Source organism: Acomys minous (genome assembly GCF_964271855.1).
Source record: "Acomys minous genome assembly, chromosome: 3".
Lineage (NCBI taxonomy): Eukaryota > Metazoa > Chordata > Mammalia > Rodentia > Muridae > Acomys > Acomys minous.
Genome location: NC_140485.1, coordinates 78,262,211 through 78,286,997, shown reverse-complemented (window position 1 = coordinate 78,286,997; position 24,787 = coordinate 78,262,211). Strand labels below are relative to the sequence as shown.

The 24,787-nt window shown below is 50.6% G+C and overlaps 1 protein-coding gene and 1 long non-coding RNA gene across 3 annotated transcripts in view; one reads left to right on the top strand and one right to left on the bottom strand.

Moving 5' to 3' along the window:
• Window positions 1-24,522, bottom strand: part of LOC311594196 — a 28,658-nt gene extending 4,136 nt beyond the window's left edge. The window contains exons 1-2 of the long non-coding RNA XR_014777991.1: window positions 22,728-24,522; window positions 653-815 (exon numbers count right to left, since the gene is read on the bottom strand). This is a non-coding gene — a long non-coding RNA (uncharacterized lncRNA). The remainder of the gene's footprint in view (window positions 1-652; window positions 816-22,727) is intronic.
• Window positions 11,557-17,936, top strand: MYL9 (myosin light chain 9). Of its 2 annotated transcripts, none has more exons than XM_084775737.1 (4): window positions 11,557-11,709; window positions 14,027-14,235; window positions 16,534-16,695; window positions 17,233-17,936. In XM_084775737.1, the coding sequence occupies exons 2-4, from the start codon at window positions 14,052-14,054 to the stop codon at window positions 17,403-17,405; spliced, it is 519 nt and encodes a 172-aa protein (XP_084631863.1). In that variant the 5' UTR covers window positions 11,557-11,709; window positions 14,027-14,051; the 3' UTR covers window positions 17,406-17,936. The 2 variants fall into 2 exon arrangements, with proteins under 2 accessions (XP_084631863.1, XP_084631864.1); XM_084775738.1 differs by having other exon boundaries at window positions 11,579-11,741.
• Window positions 24,523-24,787: the final 265 nt, after the last annotated feature.

Below are 24,787 nucleotides of genomic sequence, written 5' to 3'. Positions count from 1 at the left end.
CTATAGGGCTACAGAGCTGAGAGGAGGGTCCCCGCATTCCCCTCCTAGAACCCCAAGCCTCCCAAGGGCTTTCCGTCCTCAGAACTTGCAGTGTCCCCAGTGAATGACTTAAGAGCAAAGGACAGAGGCTGCCAAGAGCAGCACAGGGGACCCCAGGACAGGAGGGGGGAAACGCCATGCAGAGCACACGTGGCAAAGTCCAGCAGAAGAGACCAACAACAGGACAGCTTCTTGCTATAGTGGTGAGTAGGATTCTAGGGTGTCTCCAGCCCCGCTGAACCTGCTACAAAACCTGCTGCCTACAGGAGAAAGCATGATTTCTTACTGACAGGTGACAGTCCCCTTTCAGCTGTATTGACAGAGTCCCTGGATCCTGCCCTGCACAGGGCACGGTGCTCTCCCACACCGTACCCTCCATCTCTTCCTCCTGCTCTCCAGGTTGAATGGTGAGGCCTTCCTCTATACTTAGTACAGGGTGCGCTGGTGCCACCTGTGCTCCATGCGTGTGCACTGAGGCTTGCTTTCCGCTGCTGTCATTGCTGTGATGATTTGCATGTTATGAGATCTGCCTGCCTGCCTGCCTGCCTTTCCCCCAGGAGATGGGGGGGGGGGGGCCTGGAGGGAGCGAGTCAGGCTCTTCCCAGTCACTCACCAGCCAGCATGGGGCCGAGCCCCAAGAACTGAAGGGCTCAGCTGCTAAGTGTCATCTTCAGAGCTGCGGGTCGAGGCTGCTACAGCTCCAGTTGGCTTGCGGGCTACGAGAGATGGGCTGCCTGAGGTCAGGAGTTTGAAGGCAGCCCAGGCAGCAGTGAGACCTGTCTCAAAAAGGAAAACAAGTCAGAGAATATAGTTCAGTGGAGTAGTGTTTGCCTCCTACGCACAAGGCCCTGGGTTCAAGTCCCCACCTCCAAAGAACTTCTTCCTGAATGACAGACCCGGGGGAGAAGAGGCAGGTACTAGGCTTTGAAAGACAAGCAGGGGGCTCTAGAGCTGGGAGGGGCTCAGCGAGCAGAGGCAAAGGCCCATGCTGCTGCTCAGACGCGCTGGCCTGGGCAGACCTTGAGGGCCAGCTAAGGAGCTCGGCTGCCAGCGGGACCTGCTCTGGACAGAGCAGAGGCATTCTCACACAGAACCCTGGCCCCTGGCTCTAGCCTCTCTGGTTCCAGCCAACACTGGAGTTGTCACTAAAATGTCAGCAGAGACTAGGCCTAAAGACGCAGTAGGGCATTTGGACCCCCCATGTGCCTTCTACAGCCCAGGCCTTTCCCTGAACACCACACTTGGGGCAGGCATTGCCTTAACTAGGTGGGCACAGTGTACACTGGCAGCCATAGAGGCATCTTTTTGGCATTTCCGACTGGATGCACTGAGAGGTACAACACCCTGCTGTGCCAGTGCTGGCCAGCAAGCCATGTCAGCAGGGGAAAGCATTTGACACAAATCTTACTGGCTGAGTTTGATCCATGGAAAGAAACAGCTTCTGAGAATTGTGCTCTGATCTCCACATATGTGCATGCGTGTACACACACACACACATACACACACACACACTGCACACTGCACACATAGTGAATTTAAAAAAATTTTTTCTAACAGATTAGGGCCAGGCATGGTGACACACACCTTGGATCTGAGCACTTGGCAGAGGCAAGTCAGTTTAGTCTACATAGGTGCTACTGGGGACAGAACAGTAACCAGTCTGGGCTCTCCAGAAATGTCAGCTGAACAAAACAAAAGCTTTTTTTTTTTTTTTTTTTGCATCAAGAGGTTAAATGTAGCCGAACAGAAACAAAATATTTGATAAAAACCCACCACCCTGTGCAAGCGCAAGCTCTCAGCAAACTAGAAACAGAAAAGACCCCTGAGCTAGAAAGAGCCCCGCAAGAAACCAGAGACACTGTCTCATGTGCTGACAGAGACTGAGGCCTGCCCAGTAACTGACATAAAAGCAGGACATGGTGGCACATGCTAGTAACCTAGCTCTTTGAAGGCAGAAAGGTGAGCAGTACAAGGACAGCCTCGGCTACGTAGCTAGTTGGTGGCCAGCCTCGGCTACATGAGACGCTCAAAAACTCGGGAATAAGATGAGAGGGTGGGGCTGGAGAGATGGCTCAGTGGTTAAGAGCACTGCCTGCTCTTCCAAAGGACCCAGGTTCAATTCCCAGCACCCACATGGCAGCTCACAACTGTCTGTAACTCCAAGATCTGATACCCTCACACCAACGCACATAGATTAAAATTAAATAAAATATTTTTAAAAATAAAAAGATGAGAGGGTGTCTTCCTTCTATTTAAAACTGATCTGGAGGTTCCGGCAGGGCAACTGGGCAAGGGGATGGTTCTTAATTATTAATGTAAACAAACAGCTTCTAGACTGGAAAAAAATAAAACTATCAAAACTACTTCATTTCTATATAATATGACTTGGCATAGAAAATCCTGAGCTTATCTATGAAAGAACTCTTAAAAAGGTGACTTCATGACGTTACCAGGAGAACATCCATCTAGAGAAATTCTCTACTTAGCTGGGTGTGGGGGACGGACGTGCCTTTGATCCCAACGCTGAGGAAGCCGACAGGGGGCCCACCAAACCGTCTCTACACACTGCTGCTTCCTGGCACCGAATCTGCAATGCTTCCAGGCTTTGCTGCACGGTAAAGGCGGCTCGTTTGGTCAAGGGATGGTTGGAGGCTGAGCACAGGAAGTCAGTCACCAGGAAGTTAGTGAGTTTGTGCCTCCAGTTCCACTACTGTAGCCTCTGGGAGTGAAACTGGCTGCAGGTTAGGTTAAGCACCAGTGGCCAAGGGTTTGGTCACAGCCCCCATAAGGAACCCCACAGGAGAGGCTGGTGAGCTTCCACACTGACGAGCAGTACTTAGAGGACCTAGAGAGCGCAGGGCAGCCCCACACACCCTCACCCCTGCGCCTCCCACCAGTGTGTCTGCTGGGCTGTCCCAGCTACAGCCTCTAGAACGTGCCCATAAATGTATGGGTACTTTCCCTGAGTTCTGCAAGGCACTCTAGAGAAATGATTTTAGGAATCTATGACTCATAACTAGGTTGGAAAGATGTGAGGATAACCCAGAACCAAGTATTTACAACTCGTAAATTTTCTGGTAAATTGGCACTTGGGCAGACTCGCAGGTGTAAGGACCTAAACCCGTGGTTGTCATGAAGAAAAGACCAGTTATCTGTATAAGAAGTATCAAGCAGGGCTGGAGAGATGGCTCAGTGGTTAAGAGCACTGACTGCCCTTCCAGAGGGCCTGAGTTTAATTCCCAGCAACCACATGGTGGCTCATAACCATCTGTAATGAGATCTGGTGCCCGCTTCTGTCATGTGGTCATGCCTGCAGATAGAGTGCTTATATACACAAATACACAAACAAATAAATCTTTTAAAATTTAAATGCATTTTAAAGTTTCTTTTTTTAAAAAAGGTTATTTGTTTATTATGTATACAGTGCTTTGCCTGCTTGTACACTTGCAGGCCAAAAGCGGGCACACACCTTTAATCCCAGCACGCAGAAGGCAGAGGAAGGTGGGTCTCTGAGTTTGAAGCCAGCCTGATCTATAGATTAAGTTTCAGGACAGAGAAACCCTGTCTTGAAACAAACAAAAATCCTCAAAACAATAAAGAAGTACTCGTAACCCACCAAATTGGAAAATGATACATATCAACTTTAGATAGGCAATTTAAACAGACCTGAAACCCCTAGTGAAGTAGAAGCCGCCTCCTAATGGGAAAAAAAAGGCCAGGGTCTACAAAGTGAGTCTAGGACAGCCTAGTCTAACACAGAGAAACCCTGTCTTGAAAAACAATACAACAAAAAAGATCATCCACCATGATCAAGTAGGCTTCATCCCAGAGATGCAGGGATGGTTTTACAGGAAAATCAGTCCGTGTAATCCACCATATAAACAGACTGAAAGACAAAAACCACAGGATCATCCACCACAGCCTTAGATGCAGGAAAGGCTTTGACAAAATCCAACTCTTCTTTATGATAAAAGTCCTGAAGAGATTAGGGATATCAGGCAATATATAGCAAGCCTACAGCCAACATCAACCTAAATTGAGAGAAACTGAAAGCAACTCCACTAAAATCAGAGACAAGACAAGTTTGTCCAGTCTCCAAAGCCATTCAATATAATACTTGAAGTTTTAGCTAGAGCAATATGACAGCTGAAGGAGATGAAAGGGATACAAATTGGAAAAGAAAAAGTCAAAGTAGCAATATTTATAGATGATACAAATAACATGTGTGTGAGAGAGAGAAAAAATTCCACTGGGAAAGCTTGGCGTGGTGTCACACTCCTTTAATGCCAGCACTGGAGTGTAGGGGCGGGGCAGAGGCAGGAGGATCACCGTGAGTTGAGGACAGTCTGGTCTACAAAGTGAGTCCAAGACAGCCAAGGCTACACAGAGGAACCTTGTCTCAAAAAACATAAATAAATAAATAAATAAATAAATAAATATTCCACTGGGATATTCAGCAAAATAGTTGCATACAAAATTAACTCACAAGAATCAGCAGCCCTACCAGGTGGTGACGGCGATACCACACACCTTTAATCCCAGCACTTGGGAGGCAGAAGCCAGGGGATCAATGTGAGTTCAAGGACAGCCTGACCTACAACGTGAGGCCAGGACAGCCAAGGCTACTCAGAGAAACCCTGTCTCAAAAAACCAAAACAGAAAAAAAAAGAAGAAGAAGAAGAAGAAGAAGAAGAAGGAAGGAAGGAAGGAAGGAAGAGAAAAAGAAAAACAAGGGAATGGAGGAAAAACAAGGGAAGGTTGCTCTTCCAATTCCCAGCAACCACATGGTGGCTCACAATCATCTATAATGAGATCTGGTGCCCTCTTCTGGTGTGCAGGTATACATGGAAGCAGGACATTGTATGTATAATAAATAAATCTTTAAAAAAGGGGGGAGCAAAACAAAACAAACAAAAAACCCAGCAGCCCTCCTATATACAAATGACAAACGGAATGAGAAGGAAATCAGGGAAATCACAGCCACAAATAATATCAAATCTCTTGGGGTAACTCTAACCAAGCAAGTGAAAGATCTGTATGATAAAAACCTTCCAGACACTGAGAGAAGAAGTTGAAAAAGATATCAGAAGATGGAGTGATCTCCCATGTCCATGGGTTGATAGAATTAACATAGTAAAAATGGCCATCTTGCCAAGAGCAATCTACAAATTCAATGCAATCCTCATCAAAATTCCAACGCAATTCTTTACAGATCTTGAAAGGACAACTTTCAGCTTCACATGGAAACACAGAACACCCAGGATAGCTAAAACAATTCTGAGTAATAAGGGAACGGTGGGAGTTATCCCTACCCCCGATTTCAAGTTGTACTACAAAGCTATAGTAATAAAAATAGGACGGTATTATTCAACAGCCTTAGGCATCAGGGAAATGCAAATCAAAACTACTTTGAGATTCCATCTTACACCTGCCGGAATGGCTAAGATCCACAAAACACATGAGATCTCATGCTCTTAGCAAGGGTGTGGAGTGAGGGGAACGCTCCTCCATTGCTGGTGGGAGTGCACAAGCCTGTACAGCCACCATGGGAATGAGTGTGACAGTCCCCTCAGGAAGATGGCAATCATGCTTTAGGATCCATCTGTACCACTCTTGGGCATATCCCCAAGAATGCTTCATCCTACCACAAAGACACTTGCTTAACCATGTCCACTGCTGCTCTATTCATAACAGCCAGAAATTGGAAACAACCTAGATGTCCCTTGACAGAATACAGTAGAGTATTAGTCAACTGTCAAAAAGAATGACATAATGAAATTTGCAGGTAAATGTACAGAACAAAGAAAACATCGCTCTGAGTGAGTTACAAACCCAGAAAGACAAATAAAGTTCGCGTTCGCTTATATGTGGATATTAGCTGCTAAGTCAATGCTACCCAAGCCACAAGCCATGGACCCACAGAGGTTAGGTATAGGGTAGGGCACTAGGGAGTACAGAGAGATCTCATTACAAAACGAAAAGCCAGTTACGGATAGGTTGGGTTTTGGGGGTGCGGGGGAGAGCTGGAATGGGAGGATCAAGTGAGGAGGGAGAAGACAGAAATGAATACAGGGAGAGGCGGCTAAAATTAAGGGCTGTCTGAGAGGTAGTATGCAAACAGTAGATGCTTCCTGACATGAAACTGCCAAATAATGGGGGTTCAGAGCCCCAACTGGCCCTTTACCAAATGAAGCTTCCAGTGCCAGGATTGAGTACATATAATTGATTTGTTGGCCACAGGGGGTCTCACGGGAGTCCCCGAACCACCCAGGCTGCCGCCAAGACTATAGGTTGTTTTCCACAAAGTGACAGCAAAAAAAAAAAAAAGCTCCATTGCTGGAGACAATGCATACACAGCTCACTGAACACTGAGAAGCCAAGCTGGTGGCTACATAAAGCCCTCAAGCCCTATACTCTAAGTGTCTTTGCTACAGGAAGGCCCTGCACACTACCAAAGGAGAAACATAAACCCCAGGCCGGCCACAAACCCTTTGATCTACAGTGGTACCCTGCCTGCAAGATATGCTAGGGCAAAGTTTACGGGAGTCACCAATATCTGATTTGACTCCACTCCAGGAGAAGGAACCCAAGACTAGATACAGGCAGGGAAGTAGAGTAACTCCAAATACCACTGTTCTAGGAAACAACAAACAACAGCAAAAACCAAAAAGGCCTGGAGCAACAGAATGACTCCTTGCTCAGCCAGCATCAGAGAGGTTTCCTCCCGCCGCAGATGGGAGCACGCATGGAGCATGGGACCTGGCAACACTCAGCCCTAAACAGGAAGTCTCCCTCCAAGCCCTCCCTCAGAGCTCAGGAAACCCCTTGGAAGAGAAGGCTGAAAGGGTACAAAGGCCAGAGAGGATGGGGGAGGCCAAGGAAACAGAGCCCTCTAAATCAGTAGAGTCAAAGCTCCTGTGAGCTCACAGCGACTGAGGCGGCAAGCACAGGGCTGCTGCAGGCCGTAGCTTCCAGTGCAGAGTGTTTCTGGGATTCCTGAGTGTGTGATTGTTTGTTTAAAGATTTCCTTATTTATTATGTATACAATATCCTGCCTGCAAGCCAGAAGAGGGCACCAGATCTCATTATAGATGGTTGTGAGCCACCATGTGGTTGCTGGGAATTGAACTCGTGAGCTTTGGAAAAGCAGTCGGTGTTCTTAACCTCTGAGCCATCTCTCCAGCCCGGGGGGTCTCTAATTCTTGTGCCTCCTCTTGGGCCTCTTTTCCTTCTGTTTGTCTTGTCCCATTCTGATATGTTAGTTTTTGTTTTATTATATTTTATTTTGTTTTATCTTATTATTATCCCTCAGAAGCCTATCTGGTTTTTTTTTTTTTTTTTTTTTTTTTTTTTTGGTTTTTCAAGACAGAGTCTCTCTGTGTAGCCTTGGCTGTCCTGGACTCACTTTGTAGACCAGGCTGGCCTCGAACTCACAGCGATCCACCTGCCTCTGCCTCCCAAGTGCTGGGATTAAAGGCATGCGCCACCACGCCCGGCCCCTATCTGGTATTTTTTAAAATTATGTCTCATTTATTTTTCTCTCATAGGTTACACCCCAACCACAGTTTCCCCTCCCTACCCCCCTCACCCCTAGATCCACTCCTGCTATTTGTTTGCTAATGAGAGACAGAAAGGAGGTGGATCCAGATGGGAGGGGGGGGGAGAGGATAGGAGGAGGAATTGGGAAGGGTAGAGGGAGGGGAAACCATACTCAAGATATATTGTGTGAGGAAAAAAAAATCACAAGATGATCCAACAGTCCCACATCTGGGCATGCACTCCAAATACCTGAAAGCAGGACTTGAGATTGTTTCCACAGGCATGTTTTAAATAGCATTGTTGTCAGACCGCCTGTAATCCCAGCATTCTGAAGGCTGGTGGGTTCACTGCCAGCCCTAGGGCCACAGTAAGACCCTGTCTCAAAGACAAAACAGCCAGCGGGGAGTGGCGAAGCACAACTCTAGTCTCAGCACTTGAGAAGAGGCTGGCAAATCTCTTTAAGTTTGAGGGCCAGCCTGGTCTACACAGTGAATTCCTGACCAGCCTTGAACTACGTAGTGAAACACTGTCTCAAAAATAAAAAGCAAAGCCGGGCAGTGGTGGTGGCACACGCCTTTAATCCCAGTGCTTGGGAGGCTGAGGGAGGTGGATCTCTGTGAGTTCAAGGCCAGCCTGGTCTACCAAGGCTACACAGAGAAACCCTGTCTCAAAAACAAAACAAAACACACACACACAAATATATATATATATATGAAACAAATGAATAAATAAAATAAGAAACAGAAAACAGCAGCACCAGGACTGGAGAAGACGCAGCGCTGCCGCCGCGCCTGCCTCACACACGTGAGGCTCTGGGCTCAGTCCCAAGCACACACTAAAGCCAGGATTGGTGGCGCACCACCTGCATCACGGCACTCAAACCTACAAGCAGGACGATTAGAAACTAAAGATTATCCTCAGATGCACATCACATTCAGGTACAGCTTTATCTGCATGAGACCTTGTCAAAAAGCAAAAACAAGCAAACAAAAACAGTGTGGGGAGGAGCACTTGCTGTCCTTCTTGAGGACCTTACATGGCAGCTCACAGCCATCTGTAACTCCAGTCCCCGGGGGACTCGAGAGCCTCTTCTGGCCTGGGCACTCCAGTGATGCGCAGACACACATGCAGATGAAATACCCATATGCATAAAATAAATTTAAACAAAAATGTTTGCGGGGTTTTGTTGTTGTTGTTGTTTCGAGACAGAGTTTCTCTGTGTAGCCTTGGCTGTCTTGGACTCTCACTTTGTAGACCAGGCTGGCCTCAAACTCACAGCAATCTGCCTGCCTCTGCCTCCCTCGGGCTGGGATTAAAGGTATGTCTCAGCTGGGTGGTGGCGGCGGCCTTTAATCCCAGCACTTGGGAGGCCTGGTCTACAATGCGAGTCCAGGACAGCCAAGTATACAAAGAGAAACCCTGTCTTGAAAAAAAAAACAAAACAAAACAAAAGGGGGTGTGTGTGTCTCACTGTGCCTGGCAAATTTAACACATTTTAAAGCAGCATTTTTCATTCATTTCTTCTTCTCTTTTGCACGGCCTCACGCACGCTAAGCAGGTACTCTATCCCTGAACTATGCCCTGGCCTGAGCAGGATGCAAGGCCATCAAGACAGGGAGACAATCCAAAGGGAGGCAAGCAAAATATGGCAATATTCAGACAATGAAGCAGATTTCATCCTGAAAAGGTAAAGAAATGGGTGCTAGCTCTTGCCTTTTCTGTCAGACAGGATCTTATTCTGTAGGCCTTGCTAACTTTAGAACTCACTCTGTGGACTAGGCTGCCCTTGAAATCACACAGATCCTCCTCCCTCTACCTTCCTGAGCACTGGGATTAGAAAATACCACCACACTCAGCTCAAGGCTTGTTTTATGGACCTTTGTTCGTTTCTGGGTCCAATTCAAAGCATGCATGTGTGCGTGCCCACCTGTCTGTAGAGTTTTTTGTTTTGTTTTTTTGTTTGTTTGCTTGTTTAGTTGGTTGGTTTTTGGAGACAGGGTTTCTCTGTGTAGCTTTGGCCATCCTGGATTTGCTTTTGTAGACCAGGCTGGCCTTGAACTCACAGCGATCCACCTGCCTCTGCCTCCAGAGTGCTGAGATTAATGGCGTGCTCCAACAGGCCCGGCTTCTGTCTGTAGAATTAAGGGTAGGTGTAGCTCGCTTGCTAAGAGTGCTTGCTTGCCTGGCATGCGGGAGGCCTTGCGTTTGACTCCCCTGGATCACAGCAGCCCTGCCATCTTCGCACTTGGAAAATGAGAGGATCAGGAATTCAAGGGCATCCTTAGAGGCTCAGAGTTTGAGACCAGCCTGTGCTATATGAGACCATCTCAAAAAAAACATATGTTTGGATGTATATATTATGTATTTATAATACGTATCACCCCCCACATACACAAAACTAAATAAAACTAACACTAAAAAAAACTTGGAACGTCAGCAGCACCAAAGGCCTGGTGAGGAGTTCTGTTGACAAAGCCCGAGAGGACCAGCTGCATAGCCCCCTCCTCCGCCCTCCACAGGATGCCCTCGGCACCTGTGCCTCCTCACCCCATCACACACACCTGGACCAGAACAAATTTCCATACAGGATATTACTGGGATTACCTGGCACGACTGAAATACAGGCTGTAAATCAGACACCTAAATCAATATTCAATGTTATGATATTGATAATTATGCCATCGATATGTAAGACAGCCTTCCTTTTAGGATACACTAAAACACTGTTATGTAGCAATAAAAGGCACGGTACGGTACAGTGTGCAGCTCACTGTCAGGTGCTGGGCCCACAGGAGAAGACTGAAGAGCCAGGTGTCAGCTGGGGAATCCCAATGAAGTCCGGTCTCTATACGACTCTTATAACCTTACTGTATGCTTGAAATTATCTGAAAAGGCTTCCAAAACTAATACACCCAAGGCAAAGTGGGTCTCTCCCTAATTTGTCCCACCTACACTCACCCTGCCCATCTAATAAAGGAGAGCTCTCTCCAGCCTGCTCCCCTGAGACAGGAGGCACTTGCTGTCAAGCCTGATCACATATGCAGGAAGGAGAGAACCCAGCCAGTTGCCCACTAACCTCCACACCGACTCCCTCCACAAATAAATACAATTTTAAAAAATTTAATTATTGGAGCCAACTTTCCCCCTTGTTCCAGTCTGATCCATTTCCAAGTCCTACTGGCCGAAGTGTTGAAATGTTTCCAGCACCCCTGCCCCACGGCCCAGCGGTTGTGGTCGCCTCTCCTGTCCTTGAGTGCTGATGCTCTCTAAATCTCCTGCATTGAAACCCATCAGTTCTGTCCTTTGTGGCTTCTGGCATTTCCACTAAGCTTGGAAAGTTCTAGTTCTGGGGGTTGTTTCACCTGTCACCTCTCCTGTCGTCCAGGAAAGATAAAGGCTGTTACTCCATAGCTCAGACTGACCTGAAACCTCTGTTACACCCCATGTTGGCAATCCGCTGCCTCAGTTTCTCAAATGCCAGCATTTCTAGTGTGAACCGCTATAGACTGCCCCATCTCCTCTCAACGGCTGCTCGCTGAGGACAGCACCCTTACTTTACTTCAACCCAGGTCACTGAACCCTTCCTGCTCAGAAATGTCCCGGGTCTTTGACAGTTTCATGCCTCCCTCCCCCGGCTCCCTGGGCAGATCCATCAGCTGGGGCCAGGCAGCTATTTACAAAGTAACTAAATGCTGAAAAGTTCCCTAGGGAACCTGTGATGGCTGTTGATGCGGGGACTAAGTTGCTGAGGGCTCTCACTGAAAACAGACCATACTTGGCAGGGTCCTCCCAGACGAGAGGGGATCAGAGAGCTGGGAAACCCTGAGGCTCCGCCCCTCTTGCCAGCCTGGGCCGACCTAGGGACAGGCAGCGATGAGGGGGGCTATTCCAGGAGCACCCCAGCCTTTCAGCCTGCAAGCCGAAGCCTAATAAGGCCGGCTGGCTGCCGAGGCCCCGGCCCCGCCCCCACTCCACCCCCGTGCATTCTTCTCCCTTGTATGGCCCGGCTGCTGGCAGTCCCACCAGCCCCTAGAGCTCCCAACAGCAAACGGCCGCCCGAACTGCCATCAGCCAGCTCTCGAAGAAGCGCCTCACCGCAGCACCACCAGGGACTTTTCTTCTCTGCAGCAGGTGGGAGCCCGCGCAGCGTCTGGGCGGCTACAGTAGGTGGTCAGGCCAAACTTAACCCGGGGCATCGGAGGGCTGTGGCATGCTTAGTGATGTGGGCTGGGGCTGCTGCCTTGCTCGGGTCCTCCAGGGGACTCTGGCCCGGGACTGGACAATTGACGGTCTTGCAACCCGGAAAACTGGTCTTCGGACAAGGAAAAGAGTGTCCAGGGTGCCCTTTTGCTAAAGGGACATACACACCAAGGCCAGAGCTCCATGCTACCTGACTGTAGAAACGCCAGTGAAGGGGTTGCGGGTGTCCCTGCCCAAGAAACCACGTTGTGTCAGAGGAAACTGAGCCCTACGGAAGCACAGGTTTCCTGCCCTCTCCCCCTAATTTGGCACACCCTGGGCAGGAGAGAGGGGCGATAAGCACCCTCTTGCCCCACCCCACCCCACCCCCACTGCCGTGTGCACCAGAGAACAGTAAGATGGGCGGTCATGGTCCTTGCTCCATCACAGCCCCCTCAGCCGCTCTGGTTGCTTCCGTGGACACTGAGTGTCTGATGAGGTAGGGGGAGAGCTTAGCGTGGCCAAGCCATGGGGACTAGCGATGGCAGGAGGAAGGGGCCCCAGTTGGTTTCTGCCTCCGTGTCAGCTGTTATTAGCTGTTAAAAGGTAGGAAAGAACAATCTAGTCTTGACAGAGCCAAGGTCCAGCTGTCTGACGCTTGGTGTCCAGGACTCAAGAAAGGGAGGGGACAAGAACTTCAGGGTTAAGGATGAAGAGAGCAGCGATTCAGGTGTCTGTGACCACAAACTAGGAGCCTGGCTGGGCCTGCCCTGGAGTCCCGCCTGTCTGCAGACGGCATGGGTAGGGTGTTGGTGACATCTCAGCCTGGGCCACAGGAGGTGAGGTGGGGGGCACAGCTTCCAGGGACAACATTCCTGCCCTAAGTTCCTACCAACTCCCAACCCGCACCAGCACCATGCAAAGGAACACAGATGCCTTGTGTGTGCTGTGGGGCCCTCTGGGCCTTCCACAAGTGGGGGTGTCCAGACTACAGGCAGATGTAGCCCTTGGACCTGCTGGAACTGACTGGAGGTGGGGGGGGGGGTACGGCAGGTACGGGCAGAGGAGTTAGCGCACAGGCCGAGGGGTACAGGGCACAGGACAGAGGGGCAGACACACTCACACCTTGGCTAGCTGAGCGGAAGCACACACTAAGTCTTGAGATATATTCTCCCCGAAAGCTATGACTGGGTCAGGTTGAGTCTGTTTCCTGGTCTCCGTTTCCCATCTGTACAGTGGAGCTCACACAACCTTTCACTAAAGGGCTATCTACTAGCCTGCCGCTGTGGGCTGCCCGAGCACTGAAGGATGGGGGGTTCTGCAAGGGTTGGTTGTCCTCAAGATAAAGGTTGAGAGCAGCACCCCCAGGGACCTCCAAGCTCAGCTGGAGGGCGGCTATGGGAGGAGGTTCTGAGGGGAAGAAGGCCTGGAAATGCCTGTGGAATGCTAGAGGTCAGCATCCTGACCCTCTGGGAACACAGTGTTGTGGGCCAGGATCGGTCAGAGGCTGGGGGGATGGAGATTTAACTCTCCTGTGGTGTGGAGGGCAGCAGCATGACTCTTTGAGGGTTTTTAAGGAAGCAAGCGAAGGTCTGGGTTTGAACGGGATGAGAGAGACCGGCCCAAGCGAAGGGCCAGGTCTAAACGGACCTGTACTTTCAGCTTGAAGGAGCTTCAATGTACAGGAAGTGATGGAGCCCCCCCCACCACCACCACCTCAGGAGGAAACTGCCATCCACTAGAGACCAGTCAGGGTCCCTGAGGAGAACAGCTGGGTTGGTCCCACAGACAGACAGTGCAGATGATGAAGACGGCTGGCGGGTGGGAAGGGATGGGGAGGGATGGGGGATGGGAATGTAAGGATATGGTGCTCTGGTCAGCCCCTCCTCACAGGGCACTACTTCCCTGTCACTGAGATGGGCACATGCTATCAAGAGATAAAGTAGACAAAGCACCTTAATGGCTGGCCCTAAGCCAATCGTGTTTTACCCAGCTCCTTCTGTGTGCCCCGTACCACTCCAGGGCCCCTCTAGACACTAGATTCCCTAATTCCTGTTGCGGGATGCCCTGTTGCCCCCGTTCCCAGATGCGAAGAGATGTGGGAACGTTCAGGATCACAGCCCACAGGCTGCTCTCAGAAAGGACTCAGTGGCTGGAGGCCCAAGCCTGTGGGAGGCCTTGAATGCCAAGCTTAGATCTAAAAGCCATCAGGGGGAGGCAGGAAGATTTCATAGCCATCATCACCACCACCCCACACCCCTTCCCGCAGGGAAGCCCCAACACCCGAAGCCAAGATGTCCAGCAAGCGGGCCAAGGCCAAGACCACCAAGAAGCGGCCCCAGAGGGCTACGTCCAACGTCTTTGCCATGTTTGACCAGTCCCAGATCCAGGAGTTTAAGGAGGCCTTCAACATGATTGACCAGAACCGTGATGGCTTCATTGACAAGGAGGACCTACACGACATGTTGGCTTCTCTGGGTGAGTAGGACAGGTGGACAGGGAGAGGGGCTGCTTAGCACTTACAGGGCACTTCCTGTAAAACGAGGCTTTGGTGCTATCCTACAGGTAACGTTGATCTGACTCTGCGCACTTAACGGAGAGGGAGACCAAGGCATGGAGTACATATGTGCACAGGGTTTGAACCTAGACAGGCTGACTCCCTGGGGAAAGTCAGAGCTGTGCATTGGGCTGTTTGGTAACTCTCTCACTTAAAGAAAAGCACCAGCAGCTACGTGAAAATTTGTACCGATGGGGAAACTGAGGCTTAGAAGGGAGGCCAGAGCACCCCTCTTATACCCACAATGACGCTTCCAAGATCAGGGTCTTAGAGCCAAAAGGGCTCAGGAGTCATGTCCCAGTTGCCAGTGCTCAGATGGGTACACTGAGGGCCAGAGGGAAGGCCTCCAGCCTGCACCTCTTCCTGTGTGCTCACCACAGCCAGCTCCTCTTTGGTCCAGGTCCTGGCACAGCTTTCAATGGGCAAGATGGTCAGGACTAGATGACAGACTGCGACAGCGGCCATGCCATTGGGTTTGACACTCTCAGTCAGTCCCTAGCACTGTTCTGTGCCTACTGGCTCGCCTGTGTAAAAGATATAGTGTCCTGATGTGCAGCGCACAGGTTGGGTGGGAGACAGCAGTCCAGAATAAGAAAGGGGTGCCCATCCTTCCAGCTACAGGCCAGGCCTTCTGGGACCCCACCCCCATCCCAGGAAGAAAGCCCCACACTCTAATCTGGACCTTCTCAGCATCCTAGAAGGGGAAGACGGTGTCCGGGGGAGGAAGGGCTGTTGCTCATATCGGCTAAGGACTCCTCTGGGCATCTTATAAAAACCAGACAAGGGATGTGAGGCTCAGGAGGGACGGGGTCATTGGTCAGGCCACACCCTGAAATTAGGGCATCACATCCCTGACACTGGATGGTCCTAAATAGTGTGTGTGTGTGTGTGTGTGTATGTGTGTGTGTGTGTGTGTGTGTGTGGTGGGTCCATGGATCAGACATGGTCTTTGGGTTAGAGACCACACTGGCCCACAGAATCAACCAACTGGGGCTCATGGAGGCTCAAAGAGACTGCAGCAGCAAATACTGGCACCTGCTTGGATCTGCAGTAGGTCCTCTGCAAATACGTTACGGCTGTTAGCTTGGTGTTTTTATGAGTCTCTTAACAGTGGGGGTGGGGGTGTCTCTGACTCTTTCGCCTGCTCTTGGGACCTTCCTCCTACTGGGTTCCCTGGTCCAGCCTTGATGTGAGGGTTTGTGCCTGGTCTCTCTGTGTAGTCTTGGCTGTCCTGGACTCACTTTGTAGACTAGGCTGGCCTCAAACTCACAGCGATCCACCTGCCTCTGCCTCCTGAGTGTTGTGCCTGGTCTTATTGTATCTTGTTAGCTGTGTTCGGTTGATACCCTGGAAGGTCTGCTTTTGTTGTAGTTGGGTTTTTTTTTCCCCTGAAGGGAAAATGGAGGAGAGGTAGATGGGGGGGGGAGAGGGGAGGTTGAGGCATAGAACTGGAGGAGGGGGGGAGGGGTAACTGTGGTCAGGACGAGTTATATGTGAGGCATAAGACAAGCAAACAAACAAAGACAACAGTGAGCTCTGCAGATGCCCCCTAATTCCCTATGCAGTCCTGCTGGGTGTGGCAGCGGGGACTCAAAGAACAAGCGATCTGCCCAGAGTGGCACAGCAGCCCTGTGCACAGCTGGATTCTGAGCCCAGCAGAGACTGCAGCTTCCCAGAACTGTGCCAACGACCACCGTGAGACCTGAAGACGCAGGGAGCTGTGGCACTGAGCCAGGATTTCAATCTAAGCCTGTGTGACACCAAAGCTCACTGACGTGGGCGCTTCCAAACCGTTTCTGGGAATTTGGGGGACAGACTGGCTAGGTTTGGTTGCTGACCCCTGCTCCTCAGCTGCTGTGTGACCTTGGAGAGGCTTCCCTACCTCTCTGTGCCTCAGTTCCTGGCTTGTAAAAAAAAAAAAAAGAGTGAGAATGTTCTGGCACAGAAGCGAAAGTAGGGCATATAAGGGAATAGCAAGTGCGCCTGGGGCAGCAGCTCTGACGCTGCAGTGGTGGAGGAGCCAGGGACTTGTGGCATGGTCCTCAGACCTCAAAGGCAGGCGAGGGCAGGAGGTGGACGCCCAGGAGAAGGCAGGAAACCGGCCACCCAACTCCTGCTTCCCAGTCTGCAGAGCTCACAGGGGGGAGGTTGCTGGGAATGCGTCACCCAGGCTGGGGACAGAGAGCTGGGGGTGGCAGCCACGTGTCCACCCACCACAGGGAAGAACCCTACGGATGAGTACCTGGAGGGCATGATGAGCGAAGCGCCAGGCCCCATCAACTTCACCATGTTCCTCACCATGTTTGGGGAGAAGTTGAACGGCACGGACCCGGAGGATGTGATCCGCAACGCCTTTGCCTGCTTTGACGAGGAGGCCTCGGGTCAGTGCACACCGGAGGGCCTGGGCTGGGCAGGGGCCACAAGGGTGCTCAGTGCTACAGGGGGAAGGGGTTAGACGTCACTGTCCCCGCGTTCCCGGTGGCACCTGTTTACCCAGGCTTCCCACCTCTGACTAACACCTGTCAGCCCAGGACACGCGGCTCTAAAGCTTCCAGAAATCAAACCACGCGTCATCATTTTTACCCCCAGCTTCTGCCACAGCCAATTTCCCCGCCCCCTCACAGTGCCACAGCTGTCTCCCCTCCCCGCCCCCGACGCCGTAGACAGTTCCTCTGTAAACTCTTCCTTCCCCGGACCCCTCTGCAACTCTCTCATCCATGTCCTTTTCCCTCAAGTGACTGGACACCTGAGTAGGGTCTTAGCCTCTCTCCCGCTTGCTGAGGTTTCCAAGGGCTGGGGGGGTTGGGGAGGGGGGAGGGGGAGGGGGAGGGGAGAGGGGGAGGGGGGAGGGGGAGGGGCTGGGTGGGCGAGGCCAGAGCCTGCTCTCGCTGACCGGGTCTCGTCATGCCATGCCTCAGGGTTCATCCATGAGGACCACCTGCGGGAGCTGCTCACCACCATGGGCGACAGGTTCACGGATGAGGAAGTGGACGAGATGTACCGCGAGGCGCCCATTGATAAGAAGGGCAATTTCAACTACGTGGAATTCACGCGCATCCTCAAACACGGAGCCAAGGACAAAGACGACTGAGCTAGTCTAAGCTGTCCTGATGGCCAGACCCTATCCCAGTCACCTCTCCAGCACACACACACTGTGTCCTCCCTGTGAGGAGTCAGGGTCCCAGCTCCCAGGGCAGGACATGAGCCGTAGGACCCACAGGGTGAGGCCCCAGGCACTTAAAAAAAAAAAAAAATCTCTGGCCCTGTGTGCAAAGACTGCAGTGGGGAGGTGAGCCAAGAGTGGGATAAAGCAAGCACCAAGCAAAGGCCCTGAAGATGGCCACCCGCAGCCATGCCCTCACATTCCCAGCCCGCCCTGAGGAGGAAGCACCCACATCCTGGTGTTGGACACTAACCCCCAGCATCCCCACAAAAGTGCGTGCGCACGCGCGCGCGCGCGCACACACACACACACACACACACACACACACACACTCACCATGTCCCTTCAGTGCGTGGCAACCCGCACTTATATCTGTCTGGTTGTCTCGGAGCACACCCAGAATGCACAGAGGGAAGCCGCCTGAGGGGGTCACAGTCTCTAATACAAGACTGAGCACTGCCTCTGGTCTGCGTGTCTGTGACTGGGGGAAACCAGCGACAGCGACCCATCATGTTGTTCTTTCTTCCCGGCTCAGTGGCTGCCCTCATGCGTCCCACTCTGTCCAAGAGAAGGGCAGAAAGGGAAAAGGCCTCTGGGAAGAGAGAGCAGAATGGTGAGACCCAGGGGTTCACCGAACCCCGTCCAACAGATGAGTTTTGATCTAGGCAGGGTCAGAGGTCAAGGTCACGGCCCTAACTAACGCTTGATTTCAAGGTCACTTCAGTGTTCTGGGGAAGCTTCAGATTAAGGCAGAACTCTAAGAACAATGAAAAAATTACGGGTCCAGTGGCACAGGAAGTAACTGGTCACCAGCCCAGCAACCTCCCCCGTCCTGCCTGTTCCAGGCAGCCCCAGGACCGTGGGCAACAGCCTGGTTCACCCTGCACCTCAACACAAGCACGTGTGTGAAGGGTGGGGACTGCGGGGCTCACCTCGTAGTCTATGAGTAGAGGTGGGGGCGTCACATGTCCCACCTGACCCTGGCAGAGGTCAGGGACAGGTGCTGGATCCAGCGTGATCCCTGAGTGGCACCCCACAGTACATACAGCAGTGAGAGGGTGCCAACCAGAGGGGCCTACTACATCCTGTGTAGCAGGAAGCCAGATGCACACACTCTTAGTTCCAAAGCGAGCCCCACAAGTGCTTGGTCCCAACTCTGGATGGGACCAGGCACGGTAAGATCTGAACCGGGCCCCCCAACCAAAGCGCTGAGTGGGCCTTGGCCTGGCCCCTGGCTACCACACCCTCTTGCTAAACCATCTAGGCACTAAAGGCCTGCTTTTAGCATCTTCAAGTGTCAGGAAGGCAGGGAAGCATGGTGGTTCATACCGATAGTCCCTGCGTGCCACAGGCCAAGGCAAGAGGCTCACCACAAACGACAAGTTCCAGTCAACCTGGACTACAAAGTAAGGCCCTACGTCAGGAAGGAGGAGGGCGGGTGAGAAGGAAACACGGTCGTCTCAGGAAGACATTTCTGTGGGATCACAAGTCCACCCTAGGCAGGAAGGCTCATGGTTTCCAGGCCTGCAGCAGCAAGCTGCCAGCTCCGCTCCGCAGAGGGAGGAAGGTGGTCTCTCTTTCCATAAATTGACACAAGCAGCTAAGGAGAGGCAGGAGTAAAAGCTCACAGAAGAAGACTGCTGCAAACTCAGGGCCAGCCTGGGCGACAAAGGAAGACCTTGTTTGTGTACAAATACGCATTGGTGGCCTTCATCATCTCAGCTAACACTTGGGGATGAAGTGAAGCCTTTTAGAGCTAGAACTTTCCAAGGCTTGTTGTGCAAACCCCAGAAGGCACGGAGGAGAAGCCGGGTGGACTTCAAAGCAGGAGTTGGCTGGTCAAAAGCAGGTGACAGGGGGAGGAGTTTGCAGCCCTCACAGGGCTGCGGGATGTGGTCTAGCTTTGCACTGGTGACCGCTAGCTGTATTCACAAGCTTATTTATAAACAAGGTTACTGACACAGAATAAACGTGGCCAGAATTTAGACACATTTTATAACTCCCCCCGCCACACCCCAGGAGTTATTGCAGGTGTTAACACCAAGGCAAAGAGGAGGAGGCGGGGCTATTTTCTACAAACAGTTTCCAACTTTCACTATGCTTTTAAGATCTGGAATAATCATGTCTTACTTCAGAACAAATTGCCATCTTATTAAAAAGCATACACCCTAGCCAGGCATGGTGGTGCACCCCTTCAATCCCAGAACTCCCGGAGGCAGAGGCAGGCAGATCTCTGTAAATTTGAGGCCAGCCTGGTCAACAAATCCAGTTTTAGGACAGCCCGGGTTACACAGAGAAACCCTGTGTCAGGAAAAAAAGAAAGAAAGAAAAAGGGGGAGGGGGTGTGAAAGAAGGAAGGAAAGAAAGCATATACCAAGCAGTTGTTTGTTTCTTTTGTGTGTGTTGGGGTTGGTAGGTAGATAGGGTCTCATGGAGCTCAGGCTAGCCTCAAACCCACTGTGTGGTTAAGAATGACCTTCAGAAAAAAAAAAAAAGAATAACCTTCAGCTATTGACCCTCCTGCCTTTGCCTCCCAAGTGCTGAGGTAACAGGCAAGTGCGGTCTGGCTTATGGAGTTAGTGCTGGGGATGGAACGCAGGGCCTCACGCACGCCAGGCAAGAGCTCTACCAATACTCAGCCCAACCTCAGCCTGTCAGCTTTTAAGACATCGTATGTATGGGTACATGTGTCACACACTATGGCACACATGTGGAAGACAGAAGACAACTTTCCAGCGTGGGTGCTCACCTTCCACCTTGCTGAGGCAGCAGGGTCTCTGTTCTGTGCTGCACCCTGTAGTCAGGCTGGCCGGCGGCCACAGGCCTTCACGGCCACAGGAATTCAGGAATTACAGATGCACTCCCAATTTCTGTTGTTTTACTATGGGTGATGGACCAGCCTGACTCTATTTTAAGATTAACAGCCATCTTGTTACAAGGCCAAAGTAAGCTCATTCCTGTTTTCCATAAAAGTTGGATTTGACCAGGTCTTGACCCATTTTCTGGAATTTGACATGTTCCACACTCTTTACCCTAACCTCCACCCCAATAAGATGTTCTGCCAAATAATTTTGAAATGCTCTGCCAAGTTCCTACATAACCACAAAAACCTTGGGATCCCCCCCCACCCCCACCCGAGGCCTGCAGTTTTTTGGCTGTATAAGCCCCACTTGTTCCTATGTTCAGTGCTGTTTCCTCAAAACCCCTTTTGGGAGATATTTCTGTCTGACAGAAAATAAAACTTGCTTAATTCAACTTAAAGAATGTGGGTAAGCCGGGCAGTGATGGCTCACGCCTTTAATCCCAGCACTTGGGAGGCAGAGGCAGGCAGATCTCTGTGAGTTTGAGGCCAGCCTGGTCTACAGATGGAGTTCCAGGACAGCCAGAGTTCTGTTACACAGAGAAACCCTGTCTCGGAAAAAAAAAAAAAAAAAAAGAATTTGGGGTAGTGGTCTTTCCTTGCTCAATGGGGTTAGCATGGGGTCCAGGGATCAAACTTGGCCTTAGACTAGCAGTTACCCACTGCATTGACTTCCCTGGCTACCCAGAGAGTTGGAAGTTGTGTAAAACATTCCATCCTGCAGGAAGTGCCCTAAGCAGGAAGATAAAACAACTCAAAAATAGCTTCAGGAAATCCCTGAAACTGACTGTGTTCACTAAGGCCCCTCCATGCAGGAGTCAGCAATAAAAGCTCAGAGTCCCTGGAGGGGAGCTAAGCCGCAGAGAAGGCTCTCGGACTGACCAAGCTGCAAAAAGAGACCAGCTCCCTGCTAACAGAAACCAGCTGAGCCGCCTGAAAGAGGGTTAGCCCAACTGAGCCCCCTGTGAAGAAGGACACTCTCCAACTCTCTCAGCAGCCTGCAGGCTGTGCAGCGTGCTCCAGGCTCCTGGCTCCTGTGAGCTGTCACCTATGCTGGGGTGAGGCAATCATCATTGAGTCACTTCTGCTCCTGTAAGTACCCCTCACCCATCCTCATGTAAGTAACCCCAGTGAAACTCATTGGGTCACCAAGGTGGACCCCTATGTGGGATGAGTAGATGTGTGTAGCGTGTCCCCAGGAACTGTTGTGTCACACCACAGAAGCCAGTCTGGACTACAGGAGACCCCTCAAAACTAAAAGCAAGCATGGGGCTGGAGAGATGGCTCAGTGGTTAAGAGCATTGACTGCTCTTTCAGAGGTCGTCAGTTTAATTCCCAGCAACCACATGGTGGCTCACAACCATCTATAATGTGATCTGATGTACTGTATACATAACAATAAATACATTAAAAAATAAAAATAAAAGCAAGCAGGGCAAAGCAGAAGGCAGGCATTTTGAACTGGGAAGAAAACAATGGGGAGAAAGGCCAAGTGACCCAGTTCTAAGTTAAATCTTTGGTGACACGGTCCCCAACTCCGTATGCTGACATACGGTCAACCTGACTGGGATTCAGAGGGAGAAAAAGCAAATAGAAACAGGCTGCTTTATACCATCACATAAGCCAACACTTAAAGCAAGAGACTATACTAAACTCTGGCAAAGACGGGCAGGAAAGGAATCATCACTCGCTGGGCGGTAGGAAGAAGAGCTGGACAGCAGCCAGGCGTGTGAGCGCACAAGTTAACACGGGCCAGCACAATCCCGGCGCATGCAGGAGGAAGCACAGCAGAAGCAGGGAGCTGGAACCTACGGAACGCCTATGGAGACAGAGGCAGGAGGATTGCTCACACCTTCTGGGCTAGCTAGGGGCTGGCTACGTAGTGACACCTGTCTCAATGAAATTAAGTTAAGACTTAAAACCAGCGAAGAACCAAGCTTCCCCAGGTGTAGCCCTGTAACTTTCTGAGACGCTCACGGGGTACCGCGGCTGTCTGCAGTTGAAGGATGCCTTCAACCTCTCTGACCCACGGTTTTCACCCCATCACCCTACGTGCCTGTCTAAACCACATCAGGAAACACCCTAGAACCTAACTCAACACAAAAGAAAAGGTCGTTAGAAACCTTTTCAAGAACTAAACTTCAGAAGCCACTGAAAAGGACTCCTGACGAGCCCACGTGTACCTGGACTGCTGTCCTGCTCCTGAGACACACACACACACACACACACACACACACATTTGCTCTCTGACTAATTCTCGCCCCCTTCCTCAGCACTTAGGAGGTAGAGACAGGTCAACTCTTCCTCAGCTACATAAGGATTTAAGACCAACCTGAGCTACATGAGACCTTTTCCAAAATCATCATCATCATCATCTGGGGCTTACCTACCTGGACTCCACAGGCTGAAACAGGCAACTGAATCTCCTGCTCCTGACAATACTGATGAAGAGATGGGTGTCCCCTGAACTGGAAAAGAACGGAAATATAGAGAAAATATTACCCAATTAAAAAGCAAAGAACAGTGTGAGGGATCATGCCAGGGTGGCATAAGAATCAGGAACTCATGCCATCCTTAGCTGTAGTAAATTCAAAATTAGCCTGGGGCTGGGCGTGGTAGTGCACGACTTTAATCCCAGCATCTGGAAGGCAGAGGCAGGCAGACTGCTATGAGTTCAAGGCCATCGTGGTCTATAAAACGTGTCCAGGACAGCCAAGGCTACACAGAGAGACCCTGTCTCAAAAAACAAAAAAACAAAAACAAAACTAGCTTGGAACACATGAGATAACTCTAAAAGAAGAGAACCTAGCCAGGCGTGTTCTCGCTCGCCTTCAGTCCCAGCACGGGTCTCTGTGAGTTCGAGGCCATCCTGGTCTACAAAGAGAGTCCAGGACAGCCAGGGCTCTGTGTAAACACAGAAACCCAGTCTGAAAAACCAAGAAAGAAAAAGAAAAAATAAACAACAACAAAAATGAAGCCATAGGATAGATATGTTGATCATAAACATAGTTTATGGTGAGCCTGACCTTGTATAGCAATTCTTTTTTTTTTAATATTTATTTATTTATTATTATGTATACAGTGCTCTGCCTGCATGTACAACTGCAGTCCAGAAGGGGGCATCAGATCACATTACAGATGGCTGGGAATTGAACTCAGGACCTCTGGAAGAACAGACAGTGCTCTTAACCCCTGAGCCATCTCTCCAGCCCAGCAATTCTTTTACATCAGCAATGAGATAAGATGATGGGGCTGTGGGCCTGAAATAAAAAATATCTATAATTATGCTACCCAAAAGGAGCAGGCCTCAACTAAATAAAGTGATAAAGTGATGGGAGCAACAAACAAGGCTTTGCCACAAGCAGGGTGCCTTTGCCCACGGTAGAACATGCTGCGCTTGGCTAAGGGGCGTTGTTGTTATAGACCAGGGGAACTAGAGAGAGGAAGAGCGAGTCTGGTCGCGGATGCACTGTGCACCCCAATCAGAACGCTCTCTCTCAACTTGGTTGCTGTGAAGAAGGAGAGAAGGAAGTTTCTGGACTGCCAGACACTGCCGGGCCTCCAAGGCTGGGGATGTGTCTGCCGATGCTGTCAGAAAGCCGTAAGGAAGGTCAGATGCCCAGGACCAAAGCATGGAAGGCTCAGCATCTTGCTGCTCCACGTGTCCCAAGACACAAATGTGGTGGACATATTGCTCTGTTGAAAATGCTAAATTTTTGGCCAGGAAGATTAATAAAGCCAAAGAAAACTGCCAGGGCACTGCAGACACGCTCAGCAGTGAAGACCAGCAGCTGCTCTTGCAGAGGACCCAGGTTCGATTCCCAGCACTCACATAGTGGCTTGTGGCCATCCATCTGTCATTCTAGTTCAGGAGGACCCAGTACCTTCTTTCGACCTCCACAGGCACCAAGCACGCACTTGGTACACATACATACGTGCAGTCAAAACATGTACACATAAAAATAAAGTAAATAAATCTAACAATTTTGGCTTGTTTCGGTTTTTTGAGATAGGGTCTCTCTGTGTAACAAGCCTTGGCTGTCCTGGGCTCACTCTGTAGACCAGGCTAGCCTTGAACTCATAGAGTTCCGCCTGCCTCTGCCTCCCAAGTGCTAGGATTAAAGATGTGTGCTCCACCATACTAGGCCTTAATAAAATTAAGGAAAAAAATGTCAGGCACAGATTACTGAGAGATATAGGTTGTCCTCGCTGAGAGTTTCTACTTCTCTGCTTCTCTGTCTGAGTCCAGTCAAAAATAAGAGGGTTTTTTTTTTTTTTTTTTTTTTTTGGTTTTTCGAGACAGGGTCTCTCTGTGTTAGCCTTGGCTGTCCTGGACTCACTTTGTAGACCAGGCTGGCCTCGAACTCACAGCGATCCGCCCACCTCTGCCTCCCGAGTGCTGGGATTAAAGGCGTGCGCCACCACGCCCGGCTCAAAAATAAGAGTTTAA